Source organism: Capricornis sumatraensis, chromosome 6, assembly GCF_032405125.1.
Source record: "Capricornis sumatraensis isolate serow.1 chromosome 6, serow.2, whole genome shotgun sequence".
Classification (NCBI taxonomy): Eukaryota; Metazoa; Chordata; class Mammalia; order Artiodactyla; family Bovidae; genus Capricornis; species Capricornis sumatraensis.
In genome coordinates, this window is record NC_091074.1 from 84,838,435 (window position 1) to 84,863,968 (window position 25,534).

Sequence of the window (25,534 nt, forward strand, 5' to 3'; positions counted from 1 at the left end):
AGGGGATCTTCCTGACCCAGGGATCAAACCCGAGTCTTCCTCATTGCAGGCAGATGCTTTAGCGTCTGAGCCACCAGGGCTTTGAAGGGAGCTCTGTAAAACATCAACATGTGAAGATCTTGGGGGCTATTAAAGTTTATCTAAGAATTCTGCTTGAAGACTAAAGAAAGTGAGGATACTGAGATAGGCTTACTCAATCCTGTTTTGGTTCTTGTACCTCCCTCTGCCATATGCTGTGCCTGGTATCTGTCCTTTTTTTATTGATTGCCATTTTCTAGATTAAACCTTCTATCTCCACAGAAGGTGGGTTGGGGAAGGTCTTCCTGAGGGTTTTCTGCTGATCATTGCCTTCGTACTTTGCCTTACCCCAACAGTACCTGGTGCTTCCAAATGCTGAAACCTTCTCAGGGGTCTCCCGCTGGACGTGACTCTCCCATCTCCCACTTGTAACTTCACTGCTTCTGCCAGTTATTCCGCCTCCGTTATCATTCCACCTTCTAAAATTTCATTGAAATACATTGTCTTCTGTTATGCCTTCTCTTTCTAAGGTTAATACAGTTTTATCATCATTTCAGTGGATTTTGGAAGGTAGAATCAATGTATCAGGGCGCAGGGTTTCTAGCTGGCTCAGTGGTAAAGAATCCGCCTGCCAGTGCAGGAGACGCAGGAGATGCAGGTTCAATCCCTGGATTGAGAAGATCCCTTAGAGAAGGAAATGGCAACCCATTCTGGAAAATTCCGAGGACAGAGAAGCCTGGCAGGCTACAGTCCTTGGGTCGCAGAGTCAATTATGACTGAGCCACTGAGCACACAGACAGGCGTATCAGGGCCGTGTAAGTTTCAAGCTCAGAGCCAGGCTTCGAGCATTCAGAACTGCACGCGACATTGTACCTAATGTCTGGGAGCTCCTTGTGTGAGTAGTACTGTGCCAGCAATGTGAAGAAGATGCCGTTTGGCTATTGGTATTTCCAGGCCCAGGCAGAACCTGCCCCTAAAGACAAGTCTTGGGGCCCGTAAAGTGGCTGGACTGGTGTGCTCCAGTTCCCGTGCCGTCGTGACTCTTGCACCCTGATGACTGAACCCCAGGACTGTACTGCCTGGAGTGTGCTCTGGTGAGAGGGTTCAGCAGACACTGCAGCCTTTGAAGCTTCTTGGCTTCCCCCACTTGACCTGGAGGAGAGTATCTGGTTATAGCTATAGAATTTTGAACATGCTTCTAGGATAAGCAGGCTCTTTTCCTCCTCTCTTCCTCTCCCCCAAACCCCCCAAAAAGGAGAGGGTTAAATAAAGTTTTCTTGGATGATTTTTCCTGGTTCTTGGGAGATGAGCCAAGTTGTCAGCTTTTCCCATGGTGGTTCTGTCCTTCAGCCTGGGAGTGAGCTGCCTTTTTGCCTTGGGGCTGATTATTATCAGAAGTGGTGGTAGGGTTTAAGTCTGGGAATCTGTCCAGTCAGGCTGGGGGCCGGTGGTAGGAGCAGGCCGCCTGTGGCCAGTGCAGTAGAGGCTGGGCCCTAGGGACCATGTTCCAGTCCTTGAGGGTACAGCCTGGAGGGGCGGTAGTCTTCAGCCTTGCTTTTGTAGCAGAGCATGGGAGCCCTGAGCTGGCCATCTACCAGCCCAGTGATAGACATGACGACGGACACTGGGAGGTGATGGACACGGTTACTGGGACAGTCAATTCCGGAGTGAGGGGATTTGAGATTAATGATCCCTCTAGTACTCAGATACAGCAGTTTAGGAAAGGGATAATGGAGCCCTGGAGAGAAGTCGTAGCAGCCAGCAGGGTGCTACCAAAGGCGGTTTTCAGAACTTCTTTCTCCACTATAAACCCAGGGGATTTGGGCAGGAAAGGGCATGTGCTTTCATGTGCTACAAAAGCAAGGCTTCCTCACTCTGCAAGGCAGGATGAGGTCAGAGGACAGTCACACTTGCAGGTGTCTTCCCAACTTTTCTGTCCCTCTCTGGAGCTCCCCTGCCCCTTTGTTCTTCCTCAGGATGTCTGGCCAGAAATCTGGCCCTTTCTTGCAGGCAGCTTACTTGACTAGAGGCTTGATTAGGTCAGGATTGATAAACCCCTTGATTGGGCCACCTCAGTGACTTGTCTTCTGGGGCCTGGGTCTGTCTGCTTCCCTTAATCCTTTGTCTCTCTCCCACTAGGTCACACCTCCTAATCTCTCAGTGTCACAAGTGCCCAACACTCCCAGCTGTCCCCAGGCTTACTCTGAACTGCAGGCGCTGTCCCCCAGCGAGCGGCACTGTGTGGAGACAGTGGTCAGCATGGGCTACTCATACGAGTGTGTCTTGAGAGCCATGAAGAAGAAAGGAGAGAATATTGAGCAGGTGAGTGCTTGGTCAGCCACAGGGCCGGGGCAGGGGAGAGGCCCCCAATCTTGGGAGCTGGAAGTGTCCTGCCTCCGTCCTGGAGTCCCTCAGACTCTCAGCACCATTGTCTTTTCCTATGATTAGGGAGGGCAGGCAGGACTCAGGGGGGCTTTGTTGGGAGTTTCCAGCAGTGCTTGTTTTGGGGGCTCTGGGACCTAGGCTGAGGGACAGACTTGGGAGTACTGGCGTTGAGGACTACCTTACCCAGTTACCCCTCTTCTCTTCTCTGCTTCTCCTGAGGCAGTGGCAGAATAGGCTTGAGGTATGGTCAGATGTCGTCTTCCACAATGTCTATCCTGTCAGAAGCACCCAGGCAGTGCTAATATAGGGTACTGGAGCCCTAAGCCTTGGGAGCACTTTCTGACTTGGGTGGTTTCTTAGAATATCCTGCCCAGGCTGTGGGGTTGACGTCAGTTGGGAGATGTGAGTCAGCTGTGACAGGAACTCCTTTGAAGACTGTGAATGCATATTTAAAAGGGTGTGTCTATCAGCAAATAGTCACTGGGGTCCTGCTGTGTTGGACACAGTTCAAGGTACAAAGTCAAGTCCTATCCAGGATGTAATAGTCAAGGTGGGGAGCAGACGTGTTGATTTGTGTAAGACTTTTGGGAAGCACAGAAAACAGTGGCAGTAGGTGCTGAACCCTTTCTGTTTTCTTAGATTCTCGACTATCTCTTTGCACACGGACAGCTCTGTGAGAAGGGCTTTGACCCTCTTTTGGTGGAAGAGGCTCTGGAAATGCAGCAGTGTTCAGAGGAAAAGGTAGGTGCCTCCATGCTCCATGGGAACCCTCTGGAAAGAAGGGACAAAGCAGTCTGTCTTGGGGGCACTCCTGTTCCACAGCCTTCATCCCTCCCACTGACTGTAGGCAGAACTAGTTGGAGCAAGAATTTCCTGTGTCCAGACAGGCATGTGGATGTTTGGCTCACATGGAAGTATCAGGTTGAAGACCGTCAACGATCCCAGGGAAGGGATGGGAAAAAATGACTTGGGCAAAAGCTGTACTTTCGGATGATGGGGGAGATGTCTAGTCATTTTGCCTAGGCTGGATGGGAGCATGGATGTCGATGGTGGGACCTGAATGAAGGTCATTAAGATTAGGGGCCTGGGTGTGGCCCCTGAGGGATGACTGGCTGTGGCATCAACCTGTCTTCCTCCACGGCCCTCCTCTGCTTGCTCGGGGCCCTAAGAGGCTCCGGCAAGGATGCCCTCCCAAGCAGCCCCTTAGGCATGTATTCTGCTACTTGGCTGTGCTATGTGGCCGGAACCCTTTCTTGAATCTGTATTCTCTTACTTCTCTTTAGATGATGGAGTTTCTTCAGTTAATGAGCAAATTTAAGGAAATGGGCTTTGAACTGAAAGATATTAAGGAAGTTCTGCTATTACACAACAACGACCAGGACAATGCTCTGGAAGACCTCATGGCTCGGGCGGGAGCCAGCTGAGATGAGGCCCTGCCTAGGCCCTGCCACAGAACCACCCCTGCAGGAGGCCCTGAGGAGCCCACCTGTGGGGAAGGAGAAGGGGCACACTTCCGGATTTTCTTTTGGGGGTGGAAGGTCAGGTGTGGAGACTGTGCTTGCCAAGTCTCTACAAGCCTAGGTCCTGAGCTGGGGAGAAAGTGGGTAAGAAGATTTGGGCATGCACATGCCCCCAGAACTGTCCTGGCTCCTTCCATATTAAAAGTATTTGTATCCTGAGAAGTGTCCTTCCCGCCTTGGCCCTCCAGATCGAGTTCTCTGGTCTTTTTGGGATCTGTATGGCTTCAGCCGAAACCTGGCCCGGCTGCCAAAAGGAGCTGGGGAGGAGGAGGTGGTGGGGCCAGACTCAGTGCTGCTTCGGGGCTAGATGTTCCCTCGTCCGCAAGAGTGGGCTGACCTCTAATCCAAGTTGAGTGCAATTGAAAGGTTCTTCCAGGGTTTTCTTTCTTTCCCTTTTTAACAATGTCACTTAGTGTGACACTGGTTCTGCAATGTCTCTGAGGTGCAGAGAATGCCCTTTACCCCTTGGGGCCCTGAGTTTGCCTTTTCTGCCAGGCAGTTACCACACTTCCCTGCCCCAGCCTGTTTCTTTTGGCCTGGTTTGGACTACAATCTCCTGCTACCCAGGATTTTAGAGCCCCCTACTCTAGGAAGCAGTTGTCAGTTTAAGGAATCATTTGTCCCTTCCCAGCACATCAAGTGGGGGAAAAGCAGGCCATGATTTACTCCCCCAGCACTAACTCCACCTCAGTTCTCCCTGGAGAACAGCCTCTCCCTCCAGTCCCTGCTCTAGGACGACACAACGAATAACACCTAGTCATAGAAATCAGTCTCTTTGGTTGGTTTTGTATTATGTTGTACATCATTAAAGATCTAAATACAAAGGATATACAGTCTTGATGAATCTAAAGTAATTTGCTAACTATTTTGATTCTTCAGAGAGAACTACTAATAAAAATCTAAAAGGTATATCCTGTTGTGGTGATTTCTTTATTGCCAAGGAATGTTTCGCTGCAGGGTGGAGGTTAGTGAGTGGTAAGCGGATTTGCTGGGGATGGAACAGAAGCTAACCATTTTCTGTCATTTCACTCCTTACTTCCAACTCTTAGGCCTGTGCAACCCAGGTTTTTGGTTTGGAAAGGCAGGCCTAGACACAAGGGTCTGTTTAAACCTGACATAGCTCGGTTTCTGGGTTAAGGACATAGACATGTGCCTTCCTGCAAGACTGACTGTGGAAGTGAGACGGGCTGGGCCTTTGGGAGACGCACTCAGAAGTGAGGACTAAGTCCCTTGTCCTGTGAGCAGCATCAGTCATATTTATGTGTTCCACAGGTAGGACGGGGATTCAGACTTCTTCACTAGCTCTCAGTGGTGCTGTTGTATTCAGTGGTACTAGATTTATCCCTAGCTTCTTGTCCTTAGTTGTAATACTCTCTCTCCCACAGTCCTCCCTGTGCTCTTGGCTTGGATGGGTCTCTAATTTTTGTAGTGATGATTTGAGGATACAGAACCTTTGGGCTGGGGAGCAGTAAGCTGGCAAGAGGCCACCCTCTGGTGGTCAGATGAGGCATGGCCATTGTCTCAGAAAGCCAGTTGGCTCCTCTTCCGGCCTTTAAAATTAATTAAACCCTTCTTTTAAAATTTGTAGAAGTTATCCTTTAACTTCTACAAGAGATCAAAATTTCAAATCAAAATGGGTGTCAGGGCCAAAGCTTTGACATGTGAATCTCAACTTGATCCAAGGTGGCCTTGGTAAGTGATGGACTACCTGGTATTTCTTAAGCTTCTTTCTGCTAAAAAGATACACAGCAAACAACTCACATGAAGGGGTGCATGTATGTGTGTAAAACTGCTTTAGAGTCTCACTGGCCAGAGCACTTAATGCCAAGGCACTGAACACAGGCCACTGAAAGGGCGAGTAGATGGCCAGGGCGACCCTGGATAAAGGTGAGGCTAGGAGATGGACTTGCCCGGGATACTCCAGCCATTCAGCTATTCTGTGGGGGAGTACAGTGGGTGAGGACTCACAGACAGGACTTAGGAATATGATGCAGGCAGATGGTCTCAGCAAAAGGCAGAGATTGGGAAAGAATGCAGTGATACAAGCGCCCTCTTCCGTCTAAATGCTGGGTTGCCGAGGGGGAGGGGAACTGGAAGCAAAAGACCTGTCCTGCATCTGTTCCTGTTAAAGACATTGAGTTACGGTTTATTCATTTTACGTTTTCAAAAGCTAACCTCCCAAGGGCTGGTGGGGCAGATCTCACCCAACCCCCACCCCACTAGCACCAGCGTTTTAGTTTTTGACCAAGTCCTGGAGGAAGGCACAGAATCCAGCTGGTAAAACCTCTAGGCTCAGCATGTCCTCTCCCCTAGCTTGCGACCTCCAACCTGTAGGTTACTGCTGACCACCGCCCCCCCCCCTCATCCTCAGACCCCCAAATTCAGAAACATCTACAGGGTTATTAGACCCAACTGTGTTTCCACAAAGGGTCAGTAACGCAAATCCTCAACCCCAAAGAAAAGGGAGAGACCTATTAGAAGTTGTTCAGGCTCATCTGTCCTTCCCTGCAGAAGCCCCGGTGCTTGGAATTGGACAGATGCTTGCTCTGAGAGAGGAGCTGGGACCCAGCCCAGGCCATGAGTGGTGAGGGAGCGACCAGCATGGGAGGGACAAGGGAGTGGGTGCTGAGATCTGCAGGGGGACCTGGTGGAGGCCCCTCCAGCTCTTGAGAGCCCAGCCACCCCGTACCAACTCCACTCTAAGACACCGCTGTCCTCTCGGAGCCTGCAGCTGGCTTGTGGCAGGCCAGGTATAGCTGTAGCTGGCTCCTCAGACTCTGGATGCACTTGGACTTCAGAACCATGATTTCATCTAGCTGAATCACAAAACCTTCAAAATCCTGAGAAAGGAAACAAAGGTCAAATGGAGCTTTTGCTGTTACTGGCCCTCTGTCATATCTGCTTTTCTAATCCCTTCTCTTGCAGGATTTCAGAGCCCAGGCCCTTTCTCCAGTAGGAAAACCTGCAGGATAGTCACCATGGCATAGGTTGGGCCCCCTTCTCTACAGAGAGGTATCTGCAGGGCACAAGGGTGTTTTTCTAGAAGTACCTCTGGTCTGCATAAGGCAAGTCACTGTTACCATCACAGGGAGGGTCCTCTAATAAGCCACTAGGAAGGCAGAATGGCAAGGAGAGAGGCTGGAAACAGTGGCCTGGGAATGGGGAGTGTCATGCCATCTCCCACCTGTCTTTGCGCCCCTCAAGCCAGCTCAGAGGAGTGGCAAGAGAAGGCTCAAAGCCTCAACAAAGCTACAGTGTGGCAGCACACCCTTTCTGCACACACTGCAGGAAACAGGGATGACTATCAAACTAGCTGGACTTCCCTGGTGGCTCTGTGGTAAAGAACAGGCCTGCCAATTCAGGAGACGTGGGTTCAGTCCCTGGGTCGGGACGATCCCCTGGAGAAGGAAATGGCAACTTAACTCCAGTATTCTTACCTGGAGACTCCCATGGACAGAGGAGCCTGGTGGGCAACAGTCCATGGGGTTGCAGAAGAGTCAGACATGACTTAGTGACTAACAACGTCAAACTAGCTGCAAGCTAAGTCCCAACAGCCCTGGAGGCTCCAGCCAAGACCACTTACAGTAGGAGCCAGCTGGCTCATCAGGGTCTCCTCCTTGAAGCCCAACTCAGCCATTTCATCCAGCTGTTCCTGGTGTGCTTGGATGACCACCTGCCTGGGAAGCAGAAGGGATGCTGTGAGCCTTAGGCCTCCCATCTCTCATGGGCAGCTTTCTGGAACTGAGCCTCATCTCTAGGCCAGGAGCTGCTGCTTCCCAAAGAGGTCGAGGCTTTGATGGGAATGAGCTCCCCACCATCTCCTGCCTCTTCACCCGTTCTTTTAAGGGCTTGTCAAGGGACTAGGGAATAGCCATGAGGTACTGGGAAGAGACAGTGGCTTTGGGAGCCGCCCCCAGGGCCTCCCGGGTTCACTGAAAGACAGGGCTGGATGCTGCTTCTCCGCTGGAGCTGCTCACAGCTTCTTTGCACAGAAGCTAAAGGCTATGCCACTGCAGCCCGCACGTGGCACAAGGTAGAGCCTGCCACCTAGCCTGCGGGCATTTCTCCTCTCTCTGTGGGGAGTTCAGGGACCACAGCAAAGGGGTCTGGGCTAGAAGCTGGAGGATCTGCCTTCTGTCAGACCCCCTTATGGGTAGAGACCACACAACAGCATGATTGTCCCCTGGCTATAGGTGGGCTCCTGCCCTGGACATCCCTGCATGCCCTTCTCTTTGCCCAAGGCCCAGGCCAAGCCCCAGTGAGCAGGCAGACAGCTGGCCCTGGGAATCGAGCCAGAGTGGAGGGCTGCGGCCTTACAGAGAAGCATCTGTTGCCATCCTGCCGTCCTGCGCCTCTAGGCCTCGAGCCCCGCTCCTTTCACATCGTCTAAGGCTGTCTTACTCTGCTGTACCATCCAGCCTCCTCTGGGGAAAGCAGCACAGTCAGCAGCCCCTGTTTCCTACCTTTGCCATCCTGGAAGGTGCCTAGAATGCTGGGGCTCTGGGGGCACAGTCTGCTGCTGCTGTATCCTGGGACAGCACTTCCAAGAATACATACCCACCAGAATGAAGAGGATTCTGGTCTTACCTCGGGTCTCAGGCTTGGTCACGGGATCAGATCCTCCCTTCTCTCCCTCACACCTAGCTTTCCCAGGCTGAGGGCCCACCCACCCTGGCAGGCCTGCTCCAATACATTTTACTCCTACTGCTCATGTCAGATGCATCTAGGCAGGCTCCCTTGAAAAGGTGGACAAAGCCTGTCTCTGAGCCAACCATAGCTATTCCCAGAACAGACAATAAGCTGGCGTGGGAGTAGGGATGCCAAAGGGCCCAAGTCTAGGTAGGAGAGTCCAACTTACTGTGCATGTCCCAGGGCAGGCTGATGGAGTGTCCCAGCGGTCTTGGGAGAGCAGCTGGCCACCAGGGGAGAGCCTGGGCTTGCTAAGGACCTTGGGATTGGCCTATGTTTGAGCCATGCAATGTCCTCATTGTAGCAAGACAGTGTGATGGGGTCTGTGGAGAAACCCAGTTCCAGCCAGCTGGGCCCAGTAAGCTGCTTTCTCTCCTGCGCCCCAGGCTGGTCAGCCACATCACTATTTCCTGCTTGGGGGGTGAGTGTAGGCCCAGCGTGAGGTCCTCCAGGATGTAAGGTGAGGAAGGGCTTTCCCAGGAAACCCTGGGAGCTGTCCAGCTCTGTCTCAGCATTGGCATAACGGTGCCCCCGGGAGAAGAGTGCGGTCCCTCTGCTCTGGCAGGCCTCCCCGTTGGGCAGCTCGTCAGGTGGGCGCTGACGGATCGGTGATGGGGACAGAGCTGGAAGACTGCCCCCAGGCTTGTCGTCGGGGGGAGATGAGGAGAGCCACAGGTGCTCGGTTGCCGAAGACGTTGGCAGGACCGCCTCTGGATCACCCGATGACACTGCACAGCCCACTGCTGGCCCCTCTGTGTCCACTGCCACGAGACCATGCGCAGTTCCATCCTGGGCCGGCTGCTCCCAGGAAGGAGCTCCCCCATCATCCAGGCTCTCCAGGAGGGACATGGTGAGCGGAGCCATCAGTCCGGAAGCATACTCAGAGCACGTGCCTAATTCACCATTAGAGTCTTCTCCTTGGAAAGGGTTACTGTTTTTCCTTGGTCTGGTCTCCAGAATTGGGCTGTCTTCACTGACTTCTCTCAGGGGTGTGCTCACTGTGTCTCTCTGGTCTGGGGATCCAGGAACTGCGATGTGGGATAGTGAGCAAGTGAAACCATCTTCCTCCAGGGATGGCAAGCTGCCCTCGGCCTGCCCAGGAACCTCACTTCTGAAGGCTTCCTGTCTGAGGTCAAAAGCAGGGCCACTACCTCCTTCCCGATCATACACAGAGTCCACCTGTGAGCAGTAAGGCTTCCCTGCCAGGTCTTCTCTGGGAGGAGGCCCTGAGGAGCCTGAGTCCTCCTCTCCGCTCCAGTCCAAGGGCACCTGACCTGGGCTGCGGCTGTGATTGAGTGCTATCCTTCTGTGGCCTGCGGGGTCCCTGGAGTACACCCAGCTTCTAGTTACACCCTCCTTGTCACCATCTGGGCTGAGAAACAGACTCTGCTGCCTTTCAGCCACCTGCTCCTCAGGACCTTGCTCCCTCTGATGAAGGAAGAACGAGCCTTCGCTGTTCTCCGGGCTCTCTCCCTGCTTTGTGGTCCTCTGACAGGAGACATGTGAAAAAGAATCTTCACTGAAGTCGCTGTCATCAGGGTCCTCGGCTTGAGGGACTTGGGCTCCATCGTGACTCTCAGCACGATGAGGGTGGAAGGGAGGAGGGATGTCACTCTGGAGCTGCCCTTCTGGGGGCCGGGACCAGCATAAAAACCTTTCCAGGGGTTGGTACTGTAACTTCTGCTGGAGAAGAGGTGGCTGCTGGAACTGCTGGTGGTAAAAGCGCAAATGCTCCTCCCTCGCCTCCTGCTGCGCAGGGATGTTGGTCCAGGCTTCAGAGGCAGGCCAGCTCGGCGCGCCCTCCTTGCTGCCCTGACCGTACTCCGCTAAGCGCTGGGCGCTGCCAAAGGAGAGCTCACCTCGAGACACAAGCTGCTTCTGCACAGGCTGCACAGTCTGCACTTTCTTGCACCGGGAGGGTGGCTTACCATGGGCCAGGTCCCCTCCTGGGCCTGGCGCCCTGCTTCCCCAGCCTAGGGTGGTTTTGTTGCCAATTGGCTTTTTCTCAGAGCATAATGCAGCTGATTCTTCTGCCCTTTTTATGGCTACATGTCCAGACAGCACGGTTCCTTTGCTAGAGCTAGTCTGAATGACCCACTCTCGGGGAGGACTCCCTCGAGAGCCACCCTCTTTGCCAGGAACCTTAGGTACAGAAGCAAAAGGGATATTGGCTGGGTGACTAGCCAGAGGATGGGCCTTCCCTCTCATGGAGCCAGATGGCACTGTGAGTGGCTGCTGAAGCCCCAGCTTGACTTTTTTGGGAGAACATTTGTCCCCTGGCAGGGCCACAGGAGAGCTCTGAATTCGTTTTGGAGAAGAGTTAGAGTTTCCACATGTTCGATTTCGACTGTTAGCTGGAGTACAACATTTAATGCCTTTCTTTAGTTCTTTGACCCTGTAAATGACCATTTTATGTTAATGTACATTCCTGGAATTCCCTTCCTATAGCTTTCAGAGAAAACAAAAACCAAAGAAAAGTATTACAAGAACTGGGAATTATTTTTTCATCTGGGAGAGAATAAAGGAAAGAATAAAGAGGATATTCTATTTCAACATGAAATACATCACTTTACTTGAACAAAGATCAGTGTCTTCTCTGAGGATATTAGCTTGCATCCAATATTCCATGATCAGGAGAGTTTTTTTTTAACAAACTGAAGGTTCATAGCAACTCTGCATGAGCAAGTCTATCAGTGCCACTTTTCCAACAAGATTATTTTTAAATTAAGGTATGTACATTGTTTTTTAAAAACATAATGCTACTGCACACATGATAAACTCCATAGTATAGTGTAAATATAAGTTTTACATGTACTGGGAAACCAATCTGAGACTTCAGTGCGATTTATCACAGTGGTCTGAACCAAAGTCGCAGTATCTCCGCAGTATACCTGTATTCTTGTCTGGGAAATTCCATGGACAGGAACTTGTATAGTCCAGGGACCACAAAGAGTCAGACACGACTGAGCATACGCCTATAATATTACTATCATTGTTGAAGTTAACATATACGAGTGTTCACTCTGTGCCAGGTGTGGCCCTAAGCCCTTCACACATGTCACCTCACTGAATCCATGTAACTGTTACATGAGGTAGGTGTTATCATTATCCGTGTTCATATTAAGGGAACTTAATGTGTCCAGAGAAGTTGCAAACTTGCCAAGATCACTCAGCTAGCTAGTGGCAGAGGCAAGGTACTGGCCCAGATAGTTTCACTCTAGAGTCCATTCTAGTAGCCACTTTGTAAATGGTCTCTCCTATTGAACTGAGATAAAGTACACAGAGAACATCACTCAAGCCCTGACGCCCAGGGGGAGCTCCTCCTTTCATTCATTAATATTAATAACACACCTACTAGGTACCAAGTACTGTCTAGGCAGGACAGAGACAGTGGAGAAAAAGATAAGGTTCCTGTTCTCATGGAACTTAAATGATAGCTTATCTTTCCTTCCCAGTGAGTTTCATAAAATGCCACAGATACGAAAGATTCTTCAACAGCAATTTTAAGAAAACCAGGTTCCCTTCAAATAGTCTGTTAACTCTGGAGACAGCTTCTGAGAGACTGAGAGGAGGTGTTGTATGGTAGGACCAGGCAGCAAAGCAGCCAGAGGAAAGGATGGTAACGAGAGCACTGTCAAACGAGTAGGAGACACCTGACTGGGGTAAGAGTGGGAGGGACCCTGGCAGATGCCAAAGTCACTAGAGCCTTGGTCTGGCAGTCAGAGGCACTGGTTCTGCCACCAACGCCCAGTGAGCCCTTTTAAGGTTCCTGCTCTTTTCTGGGCCTCAGTTTCTCCTTCCATAAAACAAGGTTGATCTCTTCTGGACCTACATAGCTCTGAGTACTTCTGCCTTGACAAATAATAGGCACTCTATCCCTAACAGTTAGGGCTGAGGCTGGCAGGAAGAAAACCTCATGAAGCCTTCCACCCTGGAGAAATATTTCATCTCCGGTTAGCTATTTAAGAGCCACTGATGGAGTTGTCTCCTGAACAAGGGAACATGTCGCCTTCCTCTTGTCACATTCACACTGGTAAAATGACAGGGCCTACCAAAACACATTCTTCACATGGCCAGGTGCACATTCCCCTGGCAGTAAGAACAGGTTTGGGGAGCTCAAGGTCAGATCCTTGTGTGTGCATTTTTCACACACCCCCCGCCCCCCGACTCTGACACCTGAGGGCGACTCACCGGTCAGCATAGCGCAAAGTATTCAGAGTGTGTTCAGTGGCCACATGGCTTGGTGAAATGTTGGCGATCATGCAGGTTTTGGCATTGCCAATGAAAGAGTCCTTCAGCACCTATTCGAAACAGAAGGCAGGTCAGTGAAATCAACTAACAAAGGGCATATTGACTACTTACTGTGTTCAGGACACTGGGCCATACTCATATCTACCACCTTCTACAAAAAGGCAATTCACAAAAGAAGAAACACAAATGATCAATAAACAAACAAAACAGGCACTCACTGCACCACTAATCAAAGAAATGCAGTGAAACCATTTTACAAAATTAACATTTGTGGGGACTTCCCTGGTGGTCTACTGGATCCCACATGCTGCAACTCAGAGTTCGTTACCTCAACTAAGATCCAGTGCAGTCAAGTAATAAATAAATTAAATTAAAAAAATAAAATTTGGGTGGCTATAAGATTAAGAAAGACTCACAGGAACCTGCTCTGGTGAGGGTCTAGGGAAAGGGTGCTCCTGTACATTGCTATGCTGCCCACGTACTATGCAGTGTGAATTGGTACATGCCTTTGGGAGGGCAGTTTGGTAATATGGTAAAAACCTGGTAAAAAAATGTTCCTATTTTTGGTTTGGCAATCACACTTCAAAGACTTTATCCTAACAGACAATTGCTCAACTGATTTTTTTAAAAAAAAGTATACACAGGATATTCATTACACTATTATAATAGTAAAATTTGGAAAATCTCTAAGTCTATAAACAAGCAACACTAAAAAATTATGAACCGCATACAACCATAAAAACGAATTATGGATATACGTACTTAGGTACCTGGAAAGATCTAAAACTTATGTTTGCATGAAAAAGGCGTATGTTTCTGTAGGTGGATTTATGTGTGAAACTACTGATTTAATTAAATAGGAACACAATTTCTGGGGGTGGAGGACATGTTTTGAAAAATAACAAAGCCAATGTCAGAATCAGGACTAAACATCCAAAAGAAGGGTTTCCTGAGTCCCCAGTTGTAGTCATGTTTGAGAAGAAACCATCTAACCCATAGATGACTGATTCTAGTAAGTTAGGAGCTACGTTATCATGGACTCTGCCCCAGTTCCCATGAAGCTGTTGGTCTAGCTGCACAGAGTGAAAACTGCTCCCAGAACCCAGAGAGCCTCACCTAGACTGCCTCCTACCCAGTCTGCTCTACTGTGCAGTCTTGGTGCAAAAGGGAACCAGGGGTCCCTGTAACTGTCTTCATAGCTATTTGTACCGAGGCTGAGCCCTCCATGGGCCACTCTCCTTGGTGCTTCCTATCAAAGCACGTTTTCGTGACAGAAAAATGGAAAAAAAAAAAAAAGCTATGGTCCTACTACTCAGAATAATCAGCTGACAGAGATGCATAATTTTTCTGTGTAGTTTTTTTTCTCATTTCATATTTTTAAGCTATAGATCTTGGTCATCTTTCCTGGAAGGACATGTCAAAAATCCACTCATTCTTTTTAAATGCTGCCATTATTTTTTGTCTTGAAACACTGGTCTATCTAAGTCTTCAACTAAGAGAGTACCAAGACAGCTACATTACCACCCCCTTCAAAGGCTCAGAGATACCACTAAATCAACAAGGTTTCTTTTTGTTAGAAATAAATGGAAAGCTGCTGGACAGTGACCACTGCTTCCTGGCTGCTGTGTACTGCAGGGATCCCTGCCTGAGGATGCCCTTTCTTCTTCAAGACAGAGCTCCTAGACGGAAGGTGACTCCTCTCCTCCTCCCTCTCCCTCCCCCACATTATGCCTTGCTGGCAGTGGATACTCTCCTGAATGATTCAATGAATGGAAGAAGGAACACACGAGTGAACTAGAACTCAAAGCTCATATTTAACTTTACCTGAGTTAATTTGCTTTGCCTGAAAGGAGTGTGGGTGTGTTCCTGATCCAATGCACGGATACATTCCTTCAGCTGCAAAGTGGGAGAATAACAAGCACATCAAATATCACATGCAAAGTGAGACTAACAGATCAGATTTTTTTTTTTTTTTAATAAACCACACTCATGCAACCTTCCTCCAAAAGGAAGTCAAAATGCCCTGGTAGTTTCTTGCTCAACAAGAACAATCAAGGTAGACTGGAAAACATCATTCTATGCTAGCTATGCCTAGTTAAGCACCCTGCCCCCGGCCCCCTCTCAACTTAAAGGCTGTGAACCTAGGATTAGAGCTGATAGCGCAGAACTGACAAACCCAGGGACCCTCCCATTGGTCCCAGAGTCCAGCTTATGTGGTGGCAGTTCTGGCTTGCCGGCTCCCTTTCTCTCCTCACTCTTCCCAACTACAAGATGCACTTAAATAGAGAAAATACTCATGCCACAACCCCGCCTCCCTGCTCACACATGCACACCGGCAGGTACAGCTTCAAGTGCAGATTCAGATACAAGTTGTCTGAATGGAACAGGAGAAATCCTAGAGGGAGAGCTGGGAAGGAACTGGAAAATCACCTAGGTCTATACCCTCATTAAAAAAAGTAGGGATGGTGGCCCAAAGGCAAAGAAGGGTATGTCACTTGCTCCTGGGCAGAGCCTCTCAAAGAAGTGCTCGCTGGACATCACTAGTGCCAGCAGAAATCTGAATATATACATCTCCAAGGGCAACATGCCCATCAGAAAGAGCAGGGGTTGAGGGGACAAGACCAGGGAGGAGACACCTTCTATTTCTGAGTCATGCATCTAGGGTAAGCGACAGTAAATGAGAAGAAAGGGAGGGAAGAGAATGGAAGGGATCCCTTGGAAGTGCCAGTGCTGGGAGTTCACCAAGAAAAGGTAATTAGCCTTGAGAGTCTCCTGTGACTGTTCTTGGCAGCAGCCATAGATGTCCACAGCCAACCCTTCTCTATCCAAGAAGCTGCAAGGTTATAAGATGGTATAAAGGAATTTCCACTCTTATTACAAGTCAGTCCAATATCCCCACTGGGAAGATTCTATAGAAGGGATGAACAGGTAACCAAACCTGGCCCCTGAGTTGCACCTGCCCCTTACATATTCAAATCCAAGTGTGGCCATCAATCTCTATGAGCCCTTGGGTCTCTTTAGCCTTGCTGAATCAGAATGGAAAGTAGACTTTACCAAGCTCTAAGGGAAAAGCAAGGGACATATCCAGGAAAGAAAAAAGGGGCATCTTTGTACGCCTCACAAAGCACAAGATTTTGATCCTATTCTTTAAGGCTTGTTTCCAGGCTCCTTTACATGTTGTCTCCCATGTGAGTTGGACAGTCAAGCTCCAAAGGATACTCCACAGGTGCCATGCCATGCCATGCTAAGTTGCTTTAGTCATGTCCGACTCTTTGCAACGCTTTGGACTATAGCCCTCCAGGCTCCTCTGCCCATGGGATTTTCCAGGCAAGAATACTGGGGTGGGTTGCCATGCCCTCCTCCAGGGGATCTTTCCGATCCAGGGATCCAACCTGTAACTCCTGCATTGGCAGGCAGATTCTACCGCCACCTGGAAAGCCCTCTCAACAGGTACCTCAGGTTTCCTAGTTAATTCCTGGACCATAAATTTAAACATAATAATTAAAGACTTCCAGCTAGAGGCTTTAGATCGTTGGCAAATTTACTTGAGCTTCAGAATCCTGATCTATAAAGTGGGAATAAGAGAATCTGTTGTGAAGATTAAACTCACTAGTATGTAGTATGTATTCAAAAGTGTATTAGCTCCTTGGAGAAATGATTGATTTCAGGGCAAGGGCAAGGAAGAGTGTGTAACACCTTGTAGTGCTAAAAGGCAAGAAGATGCTAAAAAATTGATGAGCATGTCAAAAGGATACAAAACCAACCTGAAAGAACTTATGGACAGAACCCCAGAAAGAACTCCCCAATAGCCATTTGGGAAAATGTGAGCAAGAAAATAAGTAATGATAGAAATGGATTCTAATTTAGCAAATGAAAGAAATACCCATTTACTGTTCAGTTCAGTCGCTCAGTCGTGTCCGACTCTTTGTGACCCCATGAATTGCAGCACGCCAGGCCTCCCTGTCCATCACCAGCTCATGTCCATCGAGTCGGTGATGCCATCCAGCCATCTCTTCCTCTGTCGTCCCCTTCTCCTCCTGCCCCCAAATCCCTCCCAGCATCAGAGTCTTTCCAATGAGTCAACTCTTTGCATGAGGAGGCCAAAGTACTGGAGTTTCAGCTTTAGCATCAGTCCTTCCAATGAACACCCAGGGCTGATCTCCTTTAGAATTGACTGGTTGGACCTCCTTGCAGTCCAAGGGACTCTCAAGAGCCTTCTCCAACACCACAGTTCAAAAGCATCAATTCTTTGGTGCTCAGCTTTCTTCACAGTCCAACTCTCACATCCATACATGACTACTGGAAAAATCATAGCCTTGACTAGACGGACCTTTGTTGGCAAAGTAATGTCTCTGCTTTTTAATATGCTATCTAGGTTGCTCATAACTTTTCTTTCAAGGAGTAAGTGTCTTTTAATTTCATGGCTGCAATCACCATCTGCAGTGATTTTGGAGCCCCAAAAAATAAAGTCTGACACTGTTTCCACTGTTTCCCCATCTCTTTCCCATGAAGTGATGGGACCAGATGCCATGATCTTCGTTTTCTGAATGTTGAGCTTTAAGCCGATTTTTTCACTCTCCTCTTTCACTTTCATCAAGAGGCCTTTTAGTTCCTCTTCACTTTCTACCATAAGGGAGGTGTCATCTGCATATCTGAGGTTATTGATATTTCTCCCAGCAATCTTGATTCCAGCTTGTGCTTCTTCCAGCCCAGTGTTTCTCATGATGTACTCTGCGTATAAGTTAAATAAGCAGGATGACAATATACAGCCTTGATGTACTCCTTTTCCTGTTTGGAACCAGTCTGTTGTTCCATGTCCAGTTCTAACTGTTGCTTCCTGACCTGCATATAGGTTTCTCAAGAGGAAGGTCAGGTGGTCTGGTATTCCCATCTCTTTCAGAATTTTCCACAGTGTATTGTGATCCACACAGTCAAAGGCTTTGGCATAGTCAATAAAGCAGAAATAGATGTTTTTCTGGAATTCTTTTGCTTTTTTGATGGCGCATGTTGGCAATATGATCTCTGGTTCCTCTGCCTTTTCTAAAACCAGCTTGAACATCTGGAAGTTCACGGCTCATGTATTGCTAAAGCCTGGCTTGGAGAAGTTTGAGCATTACTTTACTAATGTGTGAGATGAGTGCAATTGAGGAGATACCCCTCGTCCAAGGTAAGGAGCAGCGGCTGCACTTTGCTGGAGCAGCCGTGAAGAGATACCCCACGTCCAAGATAAGAGAAACCCAAGTAAGACGGTAGGTGTTGCAATAGGGCATCAGAGGGCAGACACACTAAAACCATAATCACAGAAAACTAGCCAATCTGATCACACGGACCACAGCCTTGTCTAACTCAATGAAACTAAGCCATGCCCTGTGGGGCCACCCAGGACAGGTGGGTCATGGTGGAGAGGTCTGAGAGAATGTGGTCCACTGGAGAAGGGAATGGCAAACCACTTCAGTATTCTTGCCTTGAGAACCCCATGAACAGTATGATAATGCAAAATGATAGGATACTGAAAGAGGAGCTCCCCGGGTTGGTAGGTGCCCAATATGCTACTGGAGATCAGTGGAGAAATAACTCCAGAAAGAATGAGGGGATGGAGCCAAAGCAAAAACAATACCCAGCTGTGGATGTGTGACTGGTGATAGAAGCAAGGTCCGATGCTGTAAAGAGCAATATTGCATAGGAACCTGGAATGTCAGGTCCATGAATCAAGGAAAATTGGAAGTGGTCAAACAGGAGATGGCTAGAGTGAACGTTGAGATTCTAGGAATAAGCGAACTAAAATGGACTAGAGAGGGTGAATTTAACTCAGATGACCATTATATCTACTACTGTGGGCAGCAATCCCTTAGAAGAAATGGAGTAGCCATCATGGTCAACAAGAGTCTGAAATGCAGTACTTAGATGCAATCTCAAAAATGACAGAATGATCTGTTCGTTTCCAAGGCAAACCATTCAATATCACGGTAATCCAAGCCTATGCCCCAACCAGTAATGCTGAAGAAGGTGAAATTGAACGGCTCTATGAAGACCTACAAGACCTTTTAGAAATCACACCCAAAAAAGATGTCCTTTTCATTATAGAGGACTGGAAGGCAAAAGTAGGAAATCAAGAAACACCTGGAGTAACAGGCAAATTTGGCCTTGGAGTACAGAATGAAGCAGGGCAAAGGCTAATAGAGTTTTGCCAAGAGAACGCACTGGTCATAGCAAACACCCTCTTCCAACAACACAAGAGAAGACTCTACACAGGGACATCACCAGATGGTCAACACCGAAATCAGATTTTGGAGCCAAAGATGGAGAAGCTCTATACAGTCAGCAAAAACAAGACTGGGAGCTGACTGTGGCTCAGATCATTTACTGTTGTAAGTAAGTAAATAAATAAAGAGAAAAAAAACAGCTCTTTCTTGCAGTAGAAATCCAACTATTAATGTAGACTGTGTGCTCAGTTACGAAGTCGTGTCTGACTCTTTTGCAACCCCATGGACTGTAGCCTGCCAGGCTCATCTGTCCATGGGATTCTCCAGGTAAGAACACTGGAGTGGGTAGCCATTTCCTTCTCCAAGGGCTCTTCCCGACCCAGGGATCGAACCTGCATCTCCTGCATTGGCATGCAGATTCTTTACCACTGAGCCACAAGGGGATCCCCTAATGTAGAATGATGGACACAGAAAAACCTCATCATGTATACACCACAGTAATAATTGTTACAGGTAAGAATCATCAATGGACATTAAAATTAGCAAAATTATGATGTAAATAAGCATAGTTTAAAAGTATCTGTCCATAAGGTACTTATTACAAAGGGAATAATCATAACTTCACAATGGGGAAACCTAGCAGAAACCACCTTAACTCAGTGATCAAGTTTAACATTACCAGTAATGAGATACTGGCTGCTACAATACACTGAGAAGGGTATCACTTCTGTACTAGTCTTGCTAAAAATTCATTATTTCAACCTAATAATGAGAAAACATTACACAAACCCAAATTCAGACACAGTCTGCAAAATAACTGGCCAGCATTTTTCAAAGGTGTTAAGGTCAAGAGTGACAAAACTGAGGAGACTACAGAGCCAAGGCAGCTAAAGGTAGCACAGAATCCTAGACCTGAAAAAGGACACGAGTGGGACTGTTGATGAAATTCAAACAAGGTCTATAGACAGCTAACAGAATTGTTTTAATGTTCATTTCCTGATTTAAGTTGCTATAGTTACATAAAATGTTAACACTGGGAAGGCTAGGTGAAGGAATGCTACATGTTTATTTTTGAAGCTTTTTTAAAATCTAAAATTTTTCAAAGTTTTTAAATAATAAAAAAAAAGATGCTGACTCTCTCACCTCTCTCAGCCTCTCAATTTACCCCTCATGAGACCTGAGAGTAATGTGTCTAGTAGGAGATTTCAATTCTAATCAAAAAGACTTGACGTGGATGGAAACAGGGCAGTACTAAAAAGGAATGGGGGTCTCTAACACAGTCATGAATGAGCTCCAGGATACTGTTAAGTGAAAAAAGCAAACTGCAGAGCAGTGTTAACAGTATGCGAGCCTTTTCTTTTTTCCCATGAGAAAGGGGTGAGTACAAACAAACATGTTGGTAGAAACTGGTTACCTAAGGGGAGGGGAATGACAGGAGCGAGGGGACCGAGATGAACACTAGCCTTCTCTGAATGTGGCTTACTTTATAATTTTTCTTTAACTGAACACTAAATTGGTGAGCTTAAACACACAGAATTATTTAGAGAGACTTTGCAATATAATATTATGACTGTACATCCCAAGAGGGATACAACATAAGGGTAAAAAGGACAACTGCAAAGAAATCTTAATCTGAATTCAGTAACAATATTAAAAGTAATATACCATTATTTTGGTATACATACATATTGAGGTAGAGCAAATAAATTATATTAATGTTGCTACGAACTAAGAATTTTAGCATAAGAGAAAAGGGAGAGAAATATTAATTAATTTATTAGTATGAATCCATGATACACTTTTCCCTTCTCTGTCCATCAAAAAGACCTAGAAGTAAGAACTAACCCAGTGGTGATAAGCACCACTAGCCCTCCTAAATGCTCCCTAACTACCATTTCCCTCTAAAACCAAGGCTTGTTGAAGAAATGGCTGATTTAAGTTCTGGTGAAAAAAATGTACAAGATAAGCCTACAACATTTTGTCATACTAGGAAGCCAGGGATTAGTAGGGTTGTGTCAAAAAGACACAGGAACATAACAGCCAAAAATGTATAAATTAAAAAGTGAAAAAAAAAAAAAAAAAGAGGAGGACAATGAGTTTATAATAATATAAAAACAAACAAAAAAGTAAAGACCAACAAACTCATGGTCATGTTCAGGTTACCAGGACATCAACTCATTCTGAAAACTGGTAAGTGAAGGCAAAGAACCAAGCATTTATCTTGCCTCCATTGCATGAGCTAGACTTCAGGATAATCAGATAGTTGGGAGAAAGTTCTTTTCAGCTAATAAATACAGAAGGAATATTACAATTAGAATATCACCATTTTGGAATCCCTAATAAAGCAATGGGATAAAAGTAATGCTCACTGACGGTTGCTAAAACCACAAGGCATAAAAGTTGATAGGAAACATAATAATGGAGGAATTAGATTGGTAACACTTGACTCTTCCTTAATTCTCAAAATCACAAGAAGAGATAATCAGACATTCTGTATCTCCTGATGGTAATTTTAAAACTTGATGAGAGCAGAAAATGTACTTAAGTGAACCATTCACGCAACTGCAGAAATACTTCTTTGTTTCTAACTGGCAGGACTGACCAGAGGAAGAGAAGGCAGGGAGAGAGGAAGAGCTGTCTAGAACTGCCGAGAATCTGACTGGGCAGCCTCCATCTCCAACCCTGGAATTCCACTGCCTTATTCCAACCCACCCTCACCCACTTTGGCTGCATGTAAAGATGGGCATAATCTCTCAAGAAGGACTTTTAGATGAAAGGTTTAAACAACTTACAGCCAGAAGACTCTGGTTTATTTCTGCGCCTTCCATCTTTGTCTGTCTATCTGAGTCTCTGGCATCCGCTGCTCTTTCACTGCCAGCCAAGTCAATGAAAGAGATCCTAGAGAACAGACATAGCAGGCAAGATTTCTTTGGGGCTTTGGTATCTTCTTATATCAGCCAACATTTTGTGATGGCAGGAAGAAATCAACACAGGCCCATCCTCAGGAAAGTTAAAGACATTACTGTCAGTTTTCCAAAAGTATCACAAGATTTTAATCTGTCAGTTATAGCTGGCACTGTTCACTTACACTCTTCCGTTGGCTTTAACCATTTGTGAGAAAGTATGATTGAAATTAATTAAACATTCTTCCCATAAGGCTAAATGACTACAATGCAAATCACTTAGGTGACCACTTAGATAATTAAATAGAGACTTTTGTGGGCTGCTTTCCAGCTCCCCACCCCCCAAAAGACTCATTACTCAGAGGTGAGATAGGCTCATCCATCACTGTGGCAGAGTGATGCTAAGATAGCACCAGAGAGGCGATGAATGTACCCATCTGTCGTATGGCTTCTTTCAAGAAGGATGGATTAATTTTCCTTTTTTTTTGACCTGTAAGCTCTCTGAGATGCATTTCCTATTATTCCTCTGCTGATACTGTGTTTCACACTAGAAGCAATCAATGTTCCTTTTAATAACTTAGAGTTGACCAACAATAGGTCATTACTTCATGGTTAATCAACTGGTGGCACTTTGGTACAATGATTTATTTCAGAGTTAATAACTCTATGGTGTATCCCTGAAATAAAGAACTCTATGGGGCAGGATGTCCTGTTGTTGACAACACATATTTCAAAGTCACATTAAGGAAAGGCAGACAATGCAGTTCTCTGCATATTTCCAGCTCACCTGCCAAATGTCCTCTTGGCAGAATCTTTGATCTGAATTTGGATGATCGCGTGAGAGCGGGAGGAGTCTGCATTAACTCCAGTGGCCCTGGTGCTGCGCTCCTTGCTGCCCTTGAGGATCACCTGAAAATAAAATCCATAGGGTGACTTCTGCAAGGAGTAAACAAAGCCCTTTGGCCCCTAAGAGCTGGCTGAGAGCAGCAGAGACCAGACAGAAATTTGTCAGTATACTGCAGTCTTTTCCCTCTATGTGGAAAACTGCCTAAACACTAAATCATAAAGAGTAAGTACCCAAGAGCAATGACAACAATGTGGAAAACTAATCTTCGGGGAGAACATTCAACAGCTCAAGAGCTAATTTACTTCTTGATCTCATACACTCTGTTTAATATCTTTGATGGATTTATCCTGACTCAACTCCACAGGGCATAACTTGGCTCCAGAGTAAGGTCCCATAATACCCATCTGTCGTAGTAACTGAAGCAAAGGACAGAAATGTGCATCACAGAATGAATAATCACATCCACCTGTTCCACCACAATGCAGTCATAAAGGAGACCAGGCCTGACACGTGGAAACATGGAAGTAATGAGTTATCACAATTGCTACAAGCCCATGATTACCCTGGAGACCACTGCCGCTTCAAATGGGAGTGAAGACTAATGTGGATCCCTTTGGCCACAAAGGAATGGGGGAGAAGAGGTGAAGCCTCAGGAATGGTCTCAAGCCACTGAAAACATAGCCATATATGAATATGCTGCCCTGATTTGGGCAAGTGTTAATTACTGAGAATCAAATAGGTGATGGACTTTAAAAACATTTGACAGAATCTTCAGTAGTCTAAGATGTGGTGAGTATGGTTATTATGCTCAGTTTATATAACTGAGGAATAAATTCAAAGGTAGACTTGCTCACAAATAACTGTTTTGTGGCAGAACCAAATTCTACATCTAGCACCTAGTGTGGCTGATTCCAAAGCCCGTGTGGTTTCCACTACATTGTGGGGACACTTGTGATAAATTCATCTATTTGCAGTGTGAACTAGACTAAAGGAAGTCCTATCTCATTTTTCCTCAATCTCTCAGAATTTTAATTTTTATTATATTGAACATGGCTACCGTTTCCAAATTAAGAGTTCAAAAGTTGATGAAGTCAAACTTCAACAACAGTTTATAAAATACCTTAACTAGCAGGGGTAAGTACTTAAAAAAAATTAACTAATATTAAATTTCTTCATGGCCTAAGTGATAGTTATGTCTCTAAAGATTACCTGTGCAATTTAGAATTGTATCTTAGAACCAGATTTTAAATGCACTCATTTTGTAAATAGCTTGCTAAAAGTTTAAAGGGATTACCTTATGAATCCTTTTGTAAAGAGCAGAACTTGTTAATTTACAAAACTGGATTATCAACTGCATGGACAGCTTGCTGCTGCTAATCAGAAATCAGAAGAGTTATAGTAGTATCCCTTATACTGGTTGTGGTAAGTGCCAAACAACAACAACAACAAATCCTCCCCCAAAATACTGATAAATAAGGCTGGATGCTGGCTAGGTCACTTAAGACCAGATCTATGACTGAACCATCTGGTTTACTTTTCTATCTATGCCATGAAGCTTGCAGAATCTTTGTTCCCTGACTAGTGATTGAACTTGGAGCCACGGGAGTGAAAAGTGTCAAGTTCTCACCAGTGGACTGCCAGGGAATTCCTATCATTCTGATTTCACACTTTCAAAGATTATAATGCAAAGATGATGGATTACTTTAAATCTGTATTATTTTTACTAAACTTCTCTTTTTTCATTAGAAAGACAAGCTTACTGTGGAAAACTTAGAAAATATAGGAAAAATATAAAAATGAAAATATATATCTTCCATAACTTCAGAGTTAAAAAGATTCTGGTGCATTTCCTCCTCCCAGAGTTTCAGGGTTCTCACAGCTCTTTTGATACACACACACACACACACACACACACACACACACACACATAGCCTTTTACAAACTTCATAAAGAAACAGATCTTTTAAATGTCTACATTTGTGATCTGTGTAAGTGATATGCTTGATAGATAAAGGAGAAGTTAATTATCCAAAGTCACACAGGCAGCATATGGTCAGGCTAGGGATAGAAGCCAGGTACCCTTTGCCACATGATGGCAGCAATGATGCTACTTCTGCTGGAATCTAATAAGAGCTCAGAGAGGCCTCAAGGTCATACCTAGTCAGGAACTGTGGTTACTGACAGGAAGCTCAGGGGGTGGCCTTGTGGTTCATCCCCAGGGGAGTTAAGAAAGACTGTCTTCTGAGGTTCTGTTATAGAGTTTTATGTTTGACTTTTCAGTACACCTTATTCACCATGATGTACTAGGTACCTGTGAGTGTATCTCAGAAAATCTAACATGTTGGCACGACCTTTCCTGACTAAATGCCTTTTAGGAAGACATGAGGCAATTTCTGGTCTATGGTCCAGTAGACCTCAGCCTCAGTAGCAGTCTGTAATCACCATGCTTTTCAGAAACTGTGGAATAAAGCAGCTGAGCTCTGAGGAGGAAAATGAGGCAGCCTGCAAAGATCATCAGACAAACTTTGAAAGTGGCATACAACTCAAGTGTAGCAGTTAGAAACAAAAATATGAAGTTAAACTGTCTGGGTCCACATGCCAGTTCTGACAATACGGTTGTCTGCACTCTTGAAAATCACTTAACTTTTCAGGGCCTCAGTTTCTTACCTATAAAATGGTAATTTCATAAGTTATTTTTGAGACCAAAAAGAGATAATA

The 25,534-nt window shown here is 46.3% G+C and overlaps 2 protein-coding genes across 3 annotated transcripts in view; one reads left to right on the plus strand and one right to left on the minus strand.

The window, feature by feature from the left end:
• UBAP1 (ubiquitin associated protein 1) overlaps positions 1-4,731 on the plus strand; it is a 66,627-nt gene extending 61,896 nt beyond the window's left edge. For both annotated transcript variants that reach the window (XM_068974019.1, XM_068974021.1), the window contains 3 exons: positions 2,158-2,340; positions 3,043-3,144; positions 3,687-4,731. In XM_068974019.1, the coding sequence (XP_068830120.1) occupies positions 2,158-2,340; positions 3,043-3,144; positions 3,687-3,827 (426 nt within the window). In that variant the 3' untranslated portion in view covers positions 3,828-4,731. The remainder of the gene's footprint in view (positions 1-2,157; positions 2,341-3,042; positions 3,145-3,686) is intronic.
• A 1,891-nt stretch (positions 4,732-6,622) lies between these two features.
• Positions 6,623-25,534, minus strand: part of KIF24 (kinesin family member 24) — a 47,524-nt gene continuing 28,612 nt past the window's right edge. Inside the window, exons 6-12 of the mRNA XM_068974666.1 lie at positions 22,757-22,878; positions 21,859-21,964; positions 14,688-14,759; positions 12,804-12,913; positions 8,782-11,007; positions 7,507-7,600; positions 6,623-6,763 (exon numbers count right to left, since the gene is read on the minus strand). Of these exons, the coding sequence (XP_068830767.1) occupies positions 6,623-6,763; positions 7,507-7,600; positions 8,782-11,007; positions 12,804-12,913; positions 14,688-14,759; positions 21,859-21,964; positions 22,757-22,878 (2,871 nt within the window). The remainder of the gene's footprint in view (positions 6,764-7,506; positions 7,601-8,781; positions 11,008-12,803; positions 12,914-14,687; positions 14,760-21,858; positions 21,965-22,756; positions 22,879-25,534) is intronic.